The sequence below is a fragment of the Camelus bactrianus genome, chromosome 4, assembly GCF_048773025.1.
Source record: "Camelus bactrianus isolate YW-2024 breed Bactrian camel chromosome 4, ASM4877302v1, whole genome shotgun sequence".
NCBI lineage: Eukaryota > Metazoa > Chordata > Mammalia > Artiodactyla > Camelidae > Camelus > Camelus bactrianus.
In genome coordinates, this window is record NC_133542.1 from 27,827,399 (window position 1) to 27,844,425 (window position 17,027).

The 17,027-nt window shown below is 37.7% G+C and overlaps 1 protein-coding gene across 18 annotated transcripts in view; it reads left to right on the top strand.

Annotated features, from left to right (window-relative positions):
- The window catches only part of PTPRD (protein tyrosine phosphatase receptor type D), a 1,875,536-nt gene that overhangs the window by 1,766,159 nt on the left and 92,350 nt on the right, over positions 1-17,027 (top strand). For 11 of the 18 annotated variants that reach the window (XM_074361573.1, XM_074361575.1, XM_074361574.1 and 8 more), the window contains 2 exons: positions 1,534-1,575; positions 2,084-2,181. In XM_074361573.1, coding sequence (XP_074217674.1) covers positions 1,534-1,575; positions 2,084-2,181 — 140 coding nt within the window. The remainder of the gene's footprint in view (positions 1-1,533; positions 1,576-2,083; positions 2,182-17,027) is intronic. The other 7 variants (XM_074361585.1, XM_074361582.1, XM_074361584.1 and 4 more) reach the window with 1 other exon arrangement.

Consider the following 17,027-nt stretch of genomic DNA (forward strand, 5'->3'; position numbering starts at 1 on the left):
CCTACGCCTCCCTGATTGGCTCAGTGTCTTCCCTCTCTAGCCAAACCACCACTCAGTCCATATATGATAATAACTCTCTCCCACGATTCGCTCGAAAAGGTCTAAACATCTTTGTCTCTATTATTTTCTCTGTTAAAGCACTGTATTGGATGTCCACATCATCCCATTTCCAGATAAGCCTGGAGTCTTCTGTGCATTTCCATTTCCATTCTTGTCATTGGGGGTGCCTCATCTGGATAAGATCACTTTAGATCACTGTCACCCACCTACTCTTTCCACAGAATGTAAATGAGTTCAATTCTACCATCTATTGGGAAAAGTTCCAGAAATGGGTTCCAACATTTAGCTCCAAATGTATAATTGTATCACCAACAAAGAGTTTCTACTTCCAAGCCGACTCATTTTTATTGAATCTTCCATTAAGACTTTAGCTGACTAGAAGCAGACTTTCATAACCATAAATGCTAAATACCACGTATCACACACAACACAGCACTAAAATAATTGTTTGGAAGAGGCAAAGTAGTTTTTTTACTGAACTTACCAAACCATCTATAATTTGGCATTTGAGATAAAGGAGCTCACTGGGTGACTTTCAATAATGGCACAATTTCTAAAATGCCCATAAAGTAATTAGATGTTGTACTGATGTAATGGTCACATCCCACAGCTTAAAAACCTCAAGAGTCCCAGAGACAGCAAAATGTCTACATGGCTTCCAGTTTGAGCCCCTCCCTCATTCTTTTTCTACTTCAGAGGCTTCCCTAGGGGCATGCTAGTTCAGATTTTTCTAGTCAGCTGGAATTCGCATCCATCTTGTAAGACATGAGTCAGCAATGCTCTCTCATGGTGCTCTTGAAAATTTTTCAGAAAGAAAGAAAATGCAGATCATACGAAAAGTGAGAAACCATTGGAAAGACACAGGAATCACCATAATTAGTGGTGGACTATTTTTAGTAGAATCTGTGACTCTAATACATCCTCAGCTGGCAGACTGAACTAAGATGCACCACCCCCTGCCACTGCTCTCTTTTTGCACCGTCTTTTTCCTTCTTAGACCATTTGCTCCCTTTCCTGCTTCATTTCCCATTAGTAGACAAAGATGTTTACACCTGAAGTAGATTGTAGGTTTGCTAGGGGTTGACTAATGGGGACCTGGGGCAAAATACCACAAATTGTCAGTGTGGCCATTGATAAATGTCCAGGAGAAGGCTGCAACCCCAACGTCTACAATCTGCTACTAGTGGAACCATTTTTGAAACTCAGTTTGGTGTCTGGTTTTTGTCGTCAGTGATTATCGTCTATGAGCTGTGGTGCATGTCATTCTTTGTGTACACGTTTGCATGTGAATGTCAGTCACCTACAGGTTTGTGAAATTTTAAAGCGATCTTAATCTAGTCACAATGTATAGTGAATCCTGTAAAAACCTGCAGCATTTTTATTAGTCCTTTAAAAAACTATCAGACGATCCATTTCATTTTTTTTTTTAACAAATTCATTCTATTTTTATTTACACCATCATTTCCTTTGCAGGTTCAGATGATTCCGGTTACCCTGGTAACCTTCATTCTTCAAGTTAGTTTTCCTTGATTACGCATAAGTCACTTTATGTTTCCTATCAAGCTACTACTCTTTCCCTTTTAGGCCTTTCTCAGTGTCTGTTTTCTTAGTTCACTTTACACCATTTAATTCCACACAATTTCCATTTCACACAGTGCAGGAGAAGGAGTTTGAAATGACATAACAGTCATTACTCAAAGCAGAAGTTGACATCAAGCCTGACTGTCAGTTTTCTCTGCTAGCTAACCGCATTGATTCATAGCACAGTAACGCTTTCTTTCACACTAGGAATGTTGTTAGTTTGGGGATTATGCTTGGTGACTTTTCATTTGGCTACAAAATTCGTCCTTCCAGAGCATGTCCTGCTTTGAGTAACCAAACTATCTGCCTGCTTCCTCACATTAAACATCTTTACTACTCACGTCTTTTCAGGCCATTTCTAACTATACTATTCTCTGTATTTTGGAGTAGTTAGCGTCATTTACATTTGTTTTCAAGTGTCTCTATTCTTTCCTTTTAATAGGTATGGCTAGCCATCCTCCAATACCTATCCTGGAACTCGCAGATCACATTGAAAGGTTGAAAGCAAATGACAACTTGAAGTTTTCCCAGGAATACGAGGTAATTCAGTGTGTTTATACTTGACTGTACTTTCAAGAATTGTCCCCCTCTTCTTTTTGACCACACTCTTAAAAACTAACTCATCAGTTCTTTTTCTTTTAAATATGACTCTGCATCTGATACAAGAGTTTCTAACGAATAGCCAACTTAAAAATCCCTGTACATTTAACTTAGTGGTTGCACATTTAAAGGTGCTGAATTCTTTACATTCATTCAGCATAACTTAATGAAGTTGATTCCTCTTTTCTGGTTTCAAGTTCATAGAATATACTGAATGGATAAGCTTCTGAGGATTCTATGTGCCAAATACACTGATCTATGGTGAGAATCCTCATTGAAAAAGAGACAGTATAGGGAATAAGCAGATTTCTCGGTATTTGTCAGTTTTGCATAGCCTGAAAAATATAATTATTAAGTACATATTCATGATTTGACCCTTCAGTCTAAAATAATGTTAGAGCTAATATTAAGGTATTATGTTCCCAGAAGGTTGCCTATTTTGGAAGCAAAAATGGTGACCTGAATGGTATCTTAAAATTTCAGAATCCTTAATGGTTTTGTGTGAATTCTTGATGAAAGGCAATGAAAAATCTTTATATATGTGCAAGCATTTAGGATATTGTGGCATTTATCAAGCAGAAAGCTGTAACACTGGCTATTTCTGGTATTCCTCAGAAACAGGGACCTGTAGTGAAACCAATTCATACATAATGATAACTGGACCATCATTTTTCTTTTAGATCAAGTTTACCTTAGCATAAGATTAAAATATCGAAATAAAAGCTTATGGTTGTGCCAAGTAACAAAACGTTGTTTGGAACAGTCCAAATTCTACCACAAAGTTTCTACTGATTTACTTAATTGAGGTCTTAAAGCATTCCTGTTAACCTCTTTTGGTTTCTGTTCTAACAACCTGAAATGAGGCTGATGCACTGGATGATCCCTCAGTCTCTACCATTTTGCCCTATCACATTCAGTTAGAAACTTTAAGAGGAACCCTAACCTCAGGTGTCTACAGGGATATCAGCTTTATGAAGGAACTCCCTGTAACAGAACATGAAGCAAAGAGGCCTGTGGCAATCTGGATATTTACTTTGTAAACTCTTTAAGTCTTCCAGTTTTGATTATGTTGAATTACTGTGCTGGCTAAGCAAAACACATCTTCAGCCCTGTGTGCCTTCACCCTCAGGAGCTGGATAACCTCTTATTCAATTTACATACTCTAACAACTTGGTCAGATATTTGATAGAACACAAAAGGGATCTTGTTAGCTCACTGGTTAAGTTACAATTTCCTTTATTCTGTTCCAAGCATTTAGGGGAACATTTTCAACTTTAGGAAACTCACAGTGGATTGTGAACTGTCTTTTTTTCGAAATAGTCTGCTTCTTATGTCTTTCCTGTTCTTCCTCTTAGTCATAAAGGCTCTTTTTAAGTTTTGCAGTATTCTTTAAAACAGTTTCTGTAGTTTATGGTTTGAGGCTGAAAATTGAATTTTAAAAAGAAAACAAGGCATATGACGAATGCCATTTGGGGCAACATAAAAACTCATAGTGAAGAGTTCTCACCAACCAGAATCTTGTCACTAACCAGAATCTTTCACCCCTCCTATCTGCTCCTTATTATTATCCTGAGTCTTCTTAGCATTTTTCTGTGATATTTTCTTCATGTCCCCACTGTAAAACTTTGAGATTATGAATGATATGACAGGTCACAAAAAATTAAAATGCAATAAATAGCTCATCCTGTTAGTAAGCTGTTAATTCACTCTTTACCCTTATGACTTCAAATCACTGACAATATTTGTAATCATTCAAGCAACCTCAGTTTTGTGCATTGACTACAATAACTGGCCTCCTTTAAATACAGATTTTCTCCCGAAATGCTACATGTAAAGGTACTCTAATGATACTCATTTAGCCATTAGGTTAGAAGTGCTCCTTGAAAGTAGTTAGGAACTGCATGCTGGCAGCGCTACCATTAAGAAGTCCCCCAGTAGCCGTTGACATGATAGCCCACACTGACTTCACGTTTATCATGATGATGATCTGTGATTAAAGCTCCCGGGGCATGAATTGACTCTACTGTGCTTTAACAGCCATGAAGGGGGTATTTAAGTGTTGTACTCATCTGTGATAATAGAATAAAGACCTCTACGTAATATTTTGGGCCATGAAACAACACACTGGGGGGAAAAATTTTTTTTTTACATTATTATCTTCCATATAAATTTGAATAGATTTTTGACCAGCTTTCAATGAAAAAAATGGAGGAAAGACAAGTCACATTCAAACATGTAATTATTTTGGCATAATCACTATGGAAGAATGTTTACTAACATCTCCCAAGACGGGTGATGCTAAATTTATTATTTTGATTCTAAGACTAAAACAGAAGTTATAGCCATGAAACCTATTTGCACTGATCCTGAGGTCAGAACAGGAGGACGTAGGTTTAAACTGTAGCAGAGTATTATTAGATTATGTGAGAGGTTTCCTTTAAAGAAAATGGGACTCTGACATTGGGTTCAATGACACCTAGAAGAAGGAATCTGAGAAATTAGTATAACTCTGTCTTGAAGATCTTTACAAATACTTTGTTTTTATTTTCTGCTGTAAGACTGAAAAGTCCTACTAGAATTTAAGTAGCCAGAATTTGAGGATGGCATCTAGAATGCAGGGAACAAAGTCGTCCTTAAAGCTAGTATCAATGTCCAAATCAGTACATCAGGCTGGTGAATGTTTAGACCGATTTAGAGAAAATGTAGGTCTTGCCAAATTAAGTCTGAGCTAATGCCTATATATGGATTATATGGAAGTTTAATTGAAATTCAAATTCCTGGTTCCAACTTCAGAAATTCTGGTTCATTACTTCAGCCAAGGCTATTAGGAATGTCCATTTTATTTCTTTTTCCCCAGTTTTATTGAGACATAATTGAAATTTAACATTGTATTACTTTAAGTCATACAATGTAATGATTTGATATCTGTATAATGCAAAATGATTACCATAATAAATTTAGTTACAGTGTATCACCTCAGATAGTTATAATTCTTTTTTCTTGTGGTTAAGAACTCACAAGATCTACTCTCTTAGCAACTTTCACATATACAACACAGTACTGTTAACTACAGTCACCATGTTGTATACTACATCCCCAGGACTTATTTATCTTATACAGTTAACCCTTGAATAACATAGGTTTGAACTGCACAAGTCCACCTATACACGGACATTTTTCAGTAGTAAATGCCAAATATAAATTATATGTGTATTAACTCCTGCATTGTTCAAGGGTCAATTGTAAATGGAAGCTTTTACTTCTTGACCACGTTCAATCCCTTCCTACATCCTCCACCCTAAGCCTCTGGCAGCCACCGATCTCTTCTATCAGTTTTTGTTTTTGTTTTTTTTCCCCCCTGATGCCACATAAGTGAGGTCATACAGTATTTGTCTTTTTCTGTCTGGCTTACTGTATTCAGCATAGTGCCTATGTCCTCAAGGTCCATTCATGTTGTTCCACATGGCAGAATTTTCTTCTTTTTTAAGATTAAAATAATATTGTGTACTAATAATATAATATACATTTTCTGTACCCATTTATCCATCTATGGGCACTTAGGGTGTTTCTATGTCTTGGTTATTATACATAATACTGCAGTGAACATGGGAGTTGCAGACGTATTTTTGAGATAGTGATTTCATTTCCTGTGGATATATATCCAGAAGTAGAATTACCAGATCATATGGTAGTTCTATTTTCAATTTTTTGAGTAAACTACATACTGTTTTCCATAGTAGCTACACAAACTTACTTTCCTACCAATAGTGCACAAGAGTTCCTTGTTCTCCCCATCCTTAACCAGCACTTAATTCTCATCTTTTTGATGGCAGCCATTCTAACAGGTGTGAGGTGCTCTCTCATTGTCTTTGATTTGCATTTCTCTGATGATCAGTGATGCTGAACACTTTTTTATGTACCTACTGGACATGGAAAACTGTCTATTTGGTTCCTCTGACTATTTTTAAATCAGATTGCATTTTTGCTATTGAGCTGTATGAGTTCTTTATATATCTTGGATACTAACTCCTTATTAGATACAAGATTTGAAAATATTTTCTGCCAGGGAATGTCCTTTTTAACAGAGCATGTCAGGTGACTTTGATACATGTGCTATGAAGACTGCAATTTGAGAAACATTATTGGTTTAGGGTACTATATTACAGAGCATGACCCTCCAATCTTCATTTCACCATTTTCTGAGATGGCAAATGTACATGGATATGATTCATTTAACAGGCACTGAAGTCAGCATTATTGTTATACTATCACAGGCATGAGTCGTATTTACATTAGATTGGCTATATTAAGTAACCTACAGCCCCTAGACTTTGCGTAAGGAAAACCAGAGAGTTTATTATAAATCACCTACTATAAATGTATTTCTTATAAATTATTTACTTATATAGAGCCAAAGGCCACCCATGCAGGTGTGGTACAAGAACTGTTATCTGAAGAAAGTCAAGACATGGAAAGACAAATGCCGTATGATATCACTTGTATGTGGGATCTAAAAAAAGAATACAATTGAACTTATTTACAGAACAGAAACAGACTCACAGACACAGAAAACACACTTACAGTGAAGGAGAAAGGAGGTGGGGAGCTAAATTAGGAGTTTGGGATTAACAGATACAACCTACTATAAATAAACAACAGGGACCTACTGTGTAGCACAGAGAACCATATTCAGTATCTTATAATATCCTATAATGGAAAAGAATCTGAAAAAGAATATACAATATGTGTATGTATATCTGAATCACTTTGCTGTATACCATAAACTAACAATATTTCAACAACAAAAAAAGTTTAAAAATTTTAAAACATAGAGAACTGTTACCTGAAACAGGAACACTATAGAGATTTCCCAACATCCTCTCTGAAACACTCATCTTTGTGTTTTTCTCTGGGCTGCCTTCATTCTTTCCCCTGTATAGGCCAGCTTCTTCTGTTTCCCTCACCCACATGCAGGAAATATGTCCTTTGATCATATTTTCTTTCACATAAAGTCTCCCTAAAGAAAGAGACAAAATCTGTCTTGCCAGTAAGATTCCAAATGCCAAAGAACAAACTCTGAACTTCAGCTGACTCATTTTGTTGTGGAGACACATTAGGACGTAGTTGCTAACAGTCCACCTCTATAGATCTGGCTCCTGCCTTGAAGAGGAGGTTACTTCTGAGCTGGAGGATGAACCAGTAAATATCCACCACACTGACACAGAAAAGTACCACACTAAGTGCTCGCAAGAATATCAAAGTTACAAGGAACCTTAATTTCCAGGATGTCTAAGTAGGCAAAGTTAGATATAGTAAGAAGTAAATAGTAAGAAGAACACCTAGAAGCTAATCCTAAGTACTAATGCAATGCTGTTGGGATTCAATAAAGGTCAGAGTGAGATGAAGAACCAGGAAAAGCCATAAAGATAAGGTGGTGCTGGTGGTGTAACTAGGAAGGAAAGACGTGAGGAGCATTTTGTCAGGGGGACAATGTGCTCGCAATACATTATAGATTTTATACCTTTGTTGTCTAGGTTGAGAAAATAACCCTCCCGACTTTTGAACATAGTTACAACAGCACATTTTCTTCCAAGGTCCTAAAAGCTGACTTAAAAATTACCGTTTGGACCACAGTCCTACTTGCCGTGGCAGTTACACAGACATGAGTAGCCATCAAACCTCTGGTTTCAGATTCGTCATCACCAGCTCTTGTATATGTATTTAACTACTGCTATAGCCAGTATATTGTAATAAATTGTAATGGAAAAGAATCTGAAAAAGAATGTATATGTGTGTAACTGATTGACGTTGCTATATACCTGAAACACAGCACTGTAAATATACGTCATTAAAACAACTAATTTCATGCAATTAAAGCTAAACTACTCTGAAGAACAGTCCTTTTGTTGCTATAGGAGACGGGTGAGAAACTATGAGTCACAGAAGGTCTATAAGGAGGACACCTTTGACCTATTTTGTTCCCACCACAAAGCCCGGTCCCAGCGTCTTTGCTGCCATCTGTGGAGGTGTATTGTCTTTAACCTCAGTGCCCACGTGTCTTCCAATATTTAGCATCCAAATGTGCTGAGAATTTCTTCCTGTACTCATGACAACACTCTCACATCTCCAGTCTGTGCAGATGATAATGAGCCTCTTATCTGAAACATTCCAGATAACAGTGCCCTGTCTTTCCATTTTAATGACCGCATGTATGTGGCACCTTTGTCCAGTAAGCTAAAATATTCACAACACTGGTCAGGTAGGTAAAGGGAAAAGATCTGCTATTTCCTCATGAATAAATGAATCAAGACACTGCCAATATATAGAGAGACATTAAAAAACATTCTTAGATCATATTTTAAATGTTTAGAGCTGGAATAGACCTCAAGCAAGGATCATGTAGTTTAACCATCTCATCTTAGAAGTAAAGAACAAGAGATTCAGGAAGGAGTTGACTTGTTCAAGGTCACACACCTAGTATGGGCTGAACCAGGTCACAAATTCATGCCTTTCTGTTCTTAGAAGAACAGTTAACTCACCTGCTCTAGACACCAAAGTATTTTACTCTTTCTTAGTATGTGTTGATTATAGAGTCCAGAAACCTAAGTCTTCAACTAGACCAATATTTATACTAAAAATTTCTGTGAAAATGTAATAGTCACCAATTTGCATTGCATGATTCTCCCTGGGAAAACCCAGTGAACCCGGTGGTTTTCCTATGACATGCTAAGGACGCATTTCTTTTCTCCACAGACAGTTTCTTCATTGCCAATGGTAAACACTATTTCCTCATGGAAGGGAAAAAAACTCATCAAAGCAATGACCACAGAAGAGAACATTTCTATTTTCCCTAAGCAAAGGCTTTTGGTGTGTGCCAGAGTACATTTGCAGGCATAAAGCCATCACTGTTGATGTTTCATAAACCTCCAAGCATTCATAATGCAAAACCATTTGTCATATCGGCTTTCAATTAATTTATAATTTATGTGTAAACTCATGAGGCTGGACATGCACTGGAGCATTACATAGATGCAGACAGCAAACCAAACACACACACACACACACAAACAAACCCCTCTCACTTTTTTGCTAGCTTTGAATGCCTAATTTTTTTTCTTCAAAGTGGCTCCTGCCTTCCTGAAGTGAGAAAGTTGACAACAGAAATCTGTTTTCATCTTTTATGTGGAGTTGACAAGTGGAGTAGACCAGGGAAAAGCCTCCATTTTAAAATATTTTTGACACAAGCCACAAGAGATAGTCTTTTGTTGTGTTGTTTTTTGAACAAATATAGTGGTCTGTGTAATGGAATGAGAAAACTGAGTGATTTTATGAAATAAAAAGTAGTAACAACCTTTTCATATCTGGTGGGATAAGCCAGGTAACTGCCTTTTGGAGAGATGAGTAGCTAAGTTTACTGAAGTCCCGAGGTGGAAGGCCCCGATACGCTAGGGTTAGGGGTGAGAGGTGGGAATCATTACTATTGTCCTGAAGAATATAGCAGTTCTCCTGCTGCAGATTGGGTCCAAAGCACCCTGCCTTCCACTCAAGGTCTTGTCCTCACTGAATTAACAGTGGGGACTGTGTGACACCTTGTCCTTGAGTCAGGCTGCCTGAATGTGGTCCCTGGCTCAAGTTATGTGACCTTAAGCAAATAACAACCTCTCTGTATTTTACTTTCTTCATCCCTAAAAAAGAAAGTAATCACAGTACTTCCCTCATAGATACTTAAAGTTAAATACATATAAAATGTTTATCAGAGTCCCTGATGTAAGTGCTCAGTTTTCTTAGTAGCTATTATTTTGTCAAAAAGATGCCAATTATAACATGTACATCAATTTCAGAGATGTTCAAATGTTAAAAAAATATATATATATGTTTTAGAATCAGTGAAACCCTCACCTCTTCCCATCCCTGTCATTGGTCAGACCCCTAGGGCTTTGCTGAACTCAGTATGGATGGATGGATGGATAGACAGACAGATAGTCAGATAGATAGATAGATAGACAGACAGAGGCAGAACAAAAAAAAACTTGCTAGTTTAAACCAACACAATTAGCACTATGTTGCCCTTTCTTCTGTTCATTTCCTGTGTTCGAATAGAAGCTTCTCCTGGTCAGGTGTTATGCCAGTGTTGTGGCTACATGGCAGCCAGCTCACCACTGGGCGCACAGCAGGTGATTAACCGAACTGTGTGTCGGGATCGATTTCTAACTGAATTTACAGCTCACTGAAACTCTGTTGTGATCAGCATTAGTAGTAGGAACAACAGGGGCAAACAGAATAAAGAGTGTCTTCCTGTTAAAAGAGCTGCTTTTCTCATCCCCACCTGATCTACCAGCAAGTTGAAGCCTTACTTTCAGACCCTTTTCTCTCAAAGTAGGCTGTTATTATCTTTAGACAGTATAGAAGTGAATACATTTTAATGCAGACCCTCAGATTTAACTCAAACGTACCTACTGATTAAAGTCCCAGTGCAGTTTTTTTACATTAAAGATGGGTCTCCCAGCTGGCAATCTGAGAAGATGGTTTCTTTGTTCGTAGCTAAGGACTGGCCTCATCAAATAAGATAGAAAGGTACAGAGAGTCCCTTCCCGGCTGGCGGCCATTCTGCATCTTGTAAACAGATCTTGTAGGACACAAAGACACAGCAGCTCACCTTAGAAGTAATGTTGCATCCAAAACCAGGGTGTGCATCTGTGTGTTTATAGTCTTTTGTTCTTTCTGAATTTTCTGTGGCTGTTAGAACTCAAACTGCAAACAAATTCTCAAGTTTCAAAGCTTATTTTTGTTCGGAGTTTTCTAATGTTCTCAGACCTGCTTTTTTTTTTTAAATCTCAAACATTTTCCTCACCAAGGTTAAACTTTTTTTTATACTTTAGCTTCTTATTTTTCCTCTGGGACTCAAAATGGCATATTGGGGGAAGGGAATCTCATACAGCTTGAGTTTTCTGTTTCTTAATCCTTGTTCTCACACAAGTTCACCCTAACTAACTGGCCCTTAACCATCACTGGACATTGTCCAAATTGTCTTTCCACCTGCTCCCATGTGGAACCCAAGGCTCTCAGGAAACAATCCTCAATTGTCTCTAGTTCCACAGCAAACTTTCAACTTCAAAGAGACTATAAGCAAGAACTAAGAAAGAGGCCACTTTTTGAGTTTTATTTTGACTTTAAAATGAATTTGGGGTTTTAGGCCAGAGTGATAAGTGTACACTTAGATACAACAATAAATGCTGGAGAGAGCCTTGAAATAAGAGAAAACAAGGTTCATATTTTGACTCTGCCAATTAGTAGCTTTGCTGCTTGACCCTGAACCAGTTACTCCACCTCTCATGGCCTTGGATCTCTCTTATTTAAGGTGAGAATATTAGTATCTGCTCATAAGGTTGTTATGAAGATGAATATGTTAGGCACCTGGCCTTGAGCCTTTCTGTATAAAGCAAGCACGTAGTAAACAGAAGTGGCCCTTGACATTGAACTAAAAATTCATGACCTACCTGTTAAGTCACTTAACACTGAATTTGTTTCACTGCTCATTTTATGTACTGTAACACCCGCTTCTTCCCCCAGAAAGCAGCTCTATGAAACCAATTAGGAGATGGTGAGCTATGGTTATTATGTCTGCAAAGTTCTAGTATTTTGTTTGTAATACAACTTCTGGAAATTAAATCCCCATTAAGTATCCAGAAAAATTTTCACTGATGAGTAAAACCTGACCTTGTGTCCCTGCTCTGAATTTGAATGCTGCTAGACAAACTGTTTAACTCCTCCATCTTAGTTTCCTCATTTATAAACAGAGCAATTTGCCTTCGTTTACTTGACAGACACCTCTGGAAAATAAAAAATGATCAAGAAACTAGCTCTGCCATGGTTGAGTCCATAATCTCTAAGGAAAACCAGAAACAAGAACCAATGATTAAAAAACAAAGTGGGTGGTACTGGGAGTGAGGCTTAAGAATGGGCACTACTGAGGAGAGACTTCCCAGAGCTCATGTTGGTTGAGTCACTGAAGTTGCTAGAAATCCAAGACCAGAGGCCAAGGCGGATACATGTGCAGAGGCCTGGACATGAGGAATGTGCTGTGTCCCTGTTACTGTGATGTCAGGGCCCTGCTGCTCAGAAGTGAAGTGGGAAAGGTGATTCCGCCCTTGAAAGGCCATGCTGAGTCTGCGCTGGGTGATCTCAAAAGTTTGCTCAAGTCATGGGAATGATTTCCTGTCTATAGTCCTAAAGCTGCAAACACCTTGGGGACCAAATAAACACATCTATGTCTCTATGACTTGTGAGTATAGCTTTTGGGGAGAATTAGAACAATGTTGCATCAGGGAACTGGAGCAAGGTATGTCTTTACATATTTATTTTAAATGGTAGTGGCAGTGTTATTTGCCATGGTTTTTCTACTGTGGGTGAACAGTTTGGCATTCTATTTGAACAGTAGTTGTGGAGCACACACTGAGTTGGAGAGTTATAAAAACCATTAGGACATTGCATGAACTTGTGGATTTAGCAAAGCCTTGGTAAACAGTAGTTTTTCAGTCATCACAGAAGTAGCAACTGGAGTATCTGGCTTTAACTAATGAGTTCTCTCATGCTGCATAATGAGAACTGCACTCTTTCTCACTTGCTGAGTAAGTTTCCTTAATGGTGGGCATTCATCAGTCATCCAGACTCCAGCGAGAGGCTCATGGAGATCCTTGGGTTAGTTTATTCTCTCTCTCTCTGTCCCCTTCCTTCTCTATTTCACCCTTCCCCTCTCTCCCTGTCTCCAACCTTCCCCTCTGCCAGTTTGCAGAATATTTCTTTCTACCTTCTATGGTATTAAGCTGCATAACATTTTAATATTATGATAATAGTACCTAGCCTTTTACATGGCTTCACAGTCTAGAAAAGTACTTTGCAGAGATAGTAACAAACATTTGTGTAGCAAATACGTCAGGCACGCTTCACAATGTGTTACATATATTGACTCATTCCATGCTTCCTCGTTGGTACTATTAGTATGTCCATGTTACAGAAGAGGGTACTGAACTGAAGAAATGCTAAGTACCTTGTCCAACTTGTCACATGGCTAGTAAGTGGCAAAGCTTGGAAATGAACCCACATGGCTTATTGTCAGGGACATATACTTACCACGAGAAACAGCTCCCTCTGACGGCTGATTTCCTTCTACAACCATTTTCATTATGGTCTTAAAGTAAGACAAGTTTTTATGTCATTTTCTATTAAATTGGTTGTTTTTTCTGATCCAAAATAAGGCCTATTGGCCCAAATTTCTGATTGGTATAATTATATAACTTTTTTTTTCAATACCATGGACAGTCTTTGAACAATAACAACAAAGGAGCTGGTTTTCTCTGGGTAAGAACTCTCATACCAGCCATTCCCTTCATGTTCTTTGTTTGTATTTCATCAAAAATTAGAAAATTTGTAGATGATGAAAAGTTATAGTTTACACCTGAAAACACACAGTTAGCACCCCAACTTGAACCTTGTTGAACAGAGAATGATATACCCAGTTGTTTGGTCTAGAAATCATCAGTTGGCCAGCTTGACTCCGTAACTTCTCCTATATAATAGTGACTGCATTAGTCTTCTGATCTTGACCAACTCGCCAGGAATAAAGTGGAGAGAGGAAGCAAGACCTAACATTTGAAGGATTGGAAGGTATAAAGACCCTAGTCTTAACTCATAGATAGCTGGTACTGATTTGCTTCCTGTCTTGACATATTAGGCTGCAGAAGAATCTACTTACTTCTGTAATCCTGAAGATTAAAAAAAATGAAGGAATATACTAGCAAAATGTTCTCTTTGCCTATCGCCAGTCCAATTCCAACTTCATTTAGATAAAACCCATGATGAAAGGAAAACTTGTTCCTACAGTAAATCAAGCTTCATAAATCTATTAAAATGATGTAAAGTGACATTTACCCTTAAGATTGTTGAAACATTCTTTCATATATCCAAAATCTTTTAATTTTCTGTAATTTAACTTTGTATAGGAGCTGCTGAATGATGTAAAAAGATAGATGCTGTTACTTCACAGTCAGAAGTTTGACCTATTTCAAGACAGCAGGAGTGTATAAATGCCTTGCCTACTTATACTTATTTCCATTCGCTTCAGGGATTATTGTTACTGTTTTGTGTTTTAGCTCCAGGTTTTGTTTCTGTTAAAGAGAACAGTATGTCAAGTGGCCTGTAACTTTAAGAGGTTGACTGATGAGGGAGAAGCTTGGCATCACATTGATGCTTGCACTGGGGGACCTTTCTAGATTCTAACCCTAGAAATTGGTTTCTCTGATTGTTATAAAACACAATTAAAAGTAGGTATTATAAAGAGGAGGTTCTGATGCCAGGTTTCCCTTTGTGTATTCTCATTGTGGTCATGCCCCACCCCTACCCTGCAGGCTTAGGTCCAATCTCTTCTATTGGTCTTCTGCAACTCTGGAGTGTGGGCATGGCTCAAGTGATTGAGAAACCATAATTAGTGCAGTTAATGAACATTGACATGCTGCCTCCCTTTGTATTAAGAGATGTTAGGGTGCCTTATTAGTAGGTAGAACTTGGTCTCATCTTCCCCCCACAGTAATTAATTGACCTCGTCATCAGTTGAGACACAAGGAGAATAAAAATTCTCAGCCTAAACACTGGAGTTGGTGGGTGTTGCTGTGCAACTGGGCATTGATTTCCTTTTTTGTTCCTTTTCTATCCCTTTCATATTGATCCTTCCTGTAACAGCTCAAGGAATCGCCTATTACCTTAAAACAAAACAAAACAAAACAAAACAAAACAAAACAAAACAAAACAAAACACTGTCTTATGAAGTTTGAGAAGCTTGAATCTAGTGTCATAAAGTTTACACTGAGAATTAAATTTGAGGATTTCCAAAAATCATCAAATTTAGTCCACCCCTGTTGTTTTACCGAAGACAGCTTCCTGGAGGTTAAATGATGTCACTAAAGTCACTCAGTCAGTTTCTCACCTAACATTACGAAACAGCTGATGTTCTCTGGGAAGACTCTTTAGATAAAAACAGACTGACGAGTAAATAGAAATAGTCCCTGAAAATAAAACTGTAGTAATATATGTTCAAGTCAGGTTACCTTGAAACATCAAAGGAGTTTTCCTTTCATATCCATGAGAACCCAAATTATAAACAGTGCTAGAAATGTAGGTAGCTATCAAGGTTTGTGATAAAAGAGGTGATTTTTATTGATTGAAAGAAAATGGTTTCAGGCAAAAAGTAAATGTATGTGAAATATTTTGTGTTTTTCTTTATCGTTTTATTGAGATATAATTCATGTATTATAAAGTATACCACTTTAAAGTGTACAATTTGCTAGATATACTTTATATTTGAGTATTAAAAGATTAATCATTTAATAATAAAAAAGAATCAAGAACACTAGGTTTTTTCCCCCCAACATTTTTATGAAGATTTTTACTTCTTTTAGTTTGTATTACACTTAAACACCTGATGGAGGGAGCTCACAGTACAGTGGAGTTGTTTGAAATAGAGTCAGAGTCTGGGGGAAGCTCAAGTAAAAGGCCAATATTAAGGTGAGACAAGCACCTGTGACTGTGTATGTGTCAGAGTTGATTTACTCTCTGCTGTGCTTGAATCCATGATATTGTGAGGGATCACAGTCTTCATTGTTTTACTTGTCTGTCTTCCACTAGAACTGAAGCCCCCTCAGGGCAGCGAATGTATCATATTTATTGGGGTATCCCTGTGACTAGCAGGTTAATATTCAGGTATTTACCTGTGACTAGCATAAGTGTTTCTGGAATGAATGCAGGATTAAGTGTAAAAAATGAAACAGGAATATGGTTTGCTCTTCTCAAGCATAATCACACAATATCAAGGTGGATATCATATACCAAGTCATGAACAGAGCTGCTCCATTAGGTTGTAACATTGCTGCACTGCAGCATAGGTCCTGTGGGGACAGAGGGGCAGTAACTTCATGGGCAATGGTCTTCTATCTATGTAGGTGGAGAATCCACCTTTGGCTTTCCTTGATGGACCCCCCTACTCTGGACAATGTATTAGTTGGACAGTTAAGGAGATGCAGGTGTCTGACAGTGATTTTGTACACAGATAGGGAAGCCATTCATGCCCGACTGAAATAAAGCAGAAGAAAGCTGGTTGCAGAATTCACTTTTCTTACTTTCTGTGTCTGAGAGAAAAATAATCTGTAGTATTCATATCTCAAGGCCAGTTCTGTGGGGGAATATCACCTTTCCTCAAAGCTGAAAATCTGCCAGCAAATTTCACAAAGACTAGTAGTTTCAGTATTTCTCTCTCTATAGTTTTATCGTAAACATATTCGCATGAAAAGAGCATCTTTGTTTCCTTAAGACTTCATCTGCTCTTGCTACTCATTTGCTCTTGAAAGGGATATAATCTTTTTGTTTTTGATCTATAATCATTCCTACAGCAAACAATTGTGATGCCACAAACCAAGGATTACAGTTTTCCTTAGAGAATAAACAAAGGAACTCTGTGACACAAAGCTGCTCTTTTCTTCCAAGTATCTCTGAGAATAATGGAAGACCAATTCTAAAGATACTAGCCATTTCTAAAAAAATTTTCCAAACACATGAACGACAGTTTCTTTTGAGGTCTGTTTCCTCTTCTACCTTTATATTCCGTTCATCTCCTACTACAGACATTTACTGAGTTCTTGCTATGTTACCAGGTATTTTCCTAAAGTCTGGGGATATAAAGCTGAGGAATACATAATCCTCACCCTTCAATTCTAAGCCTAAAGTCATTCATCTTTTTT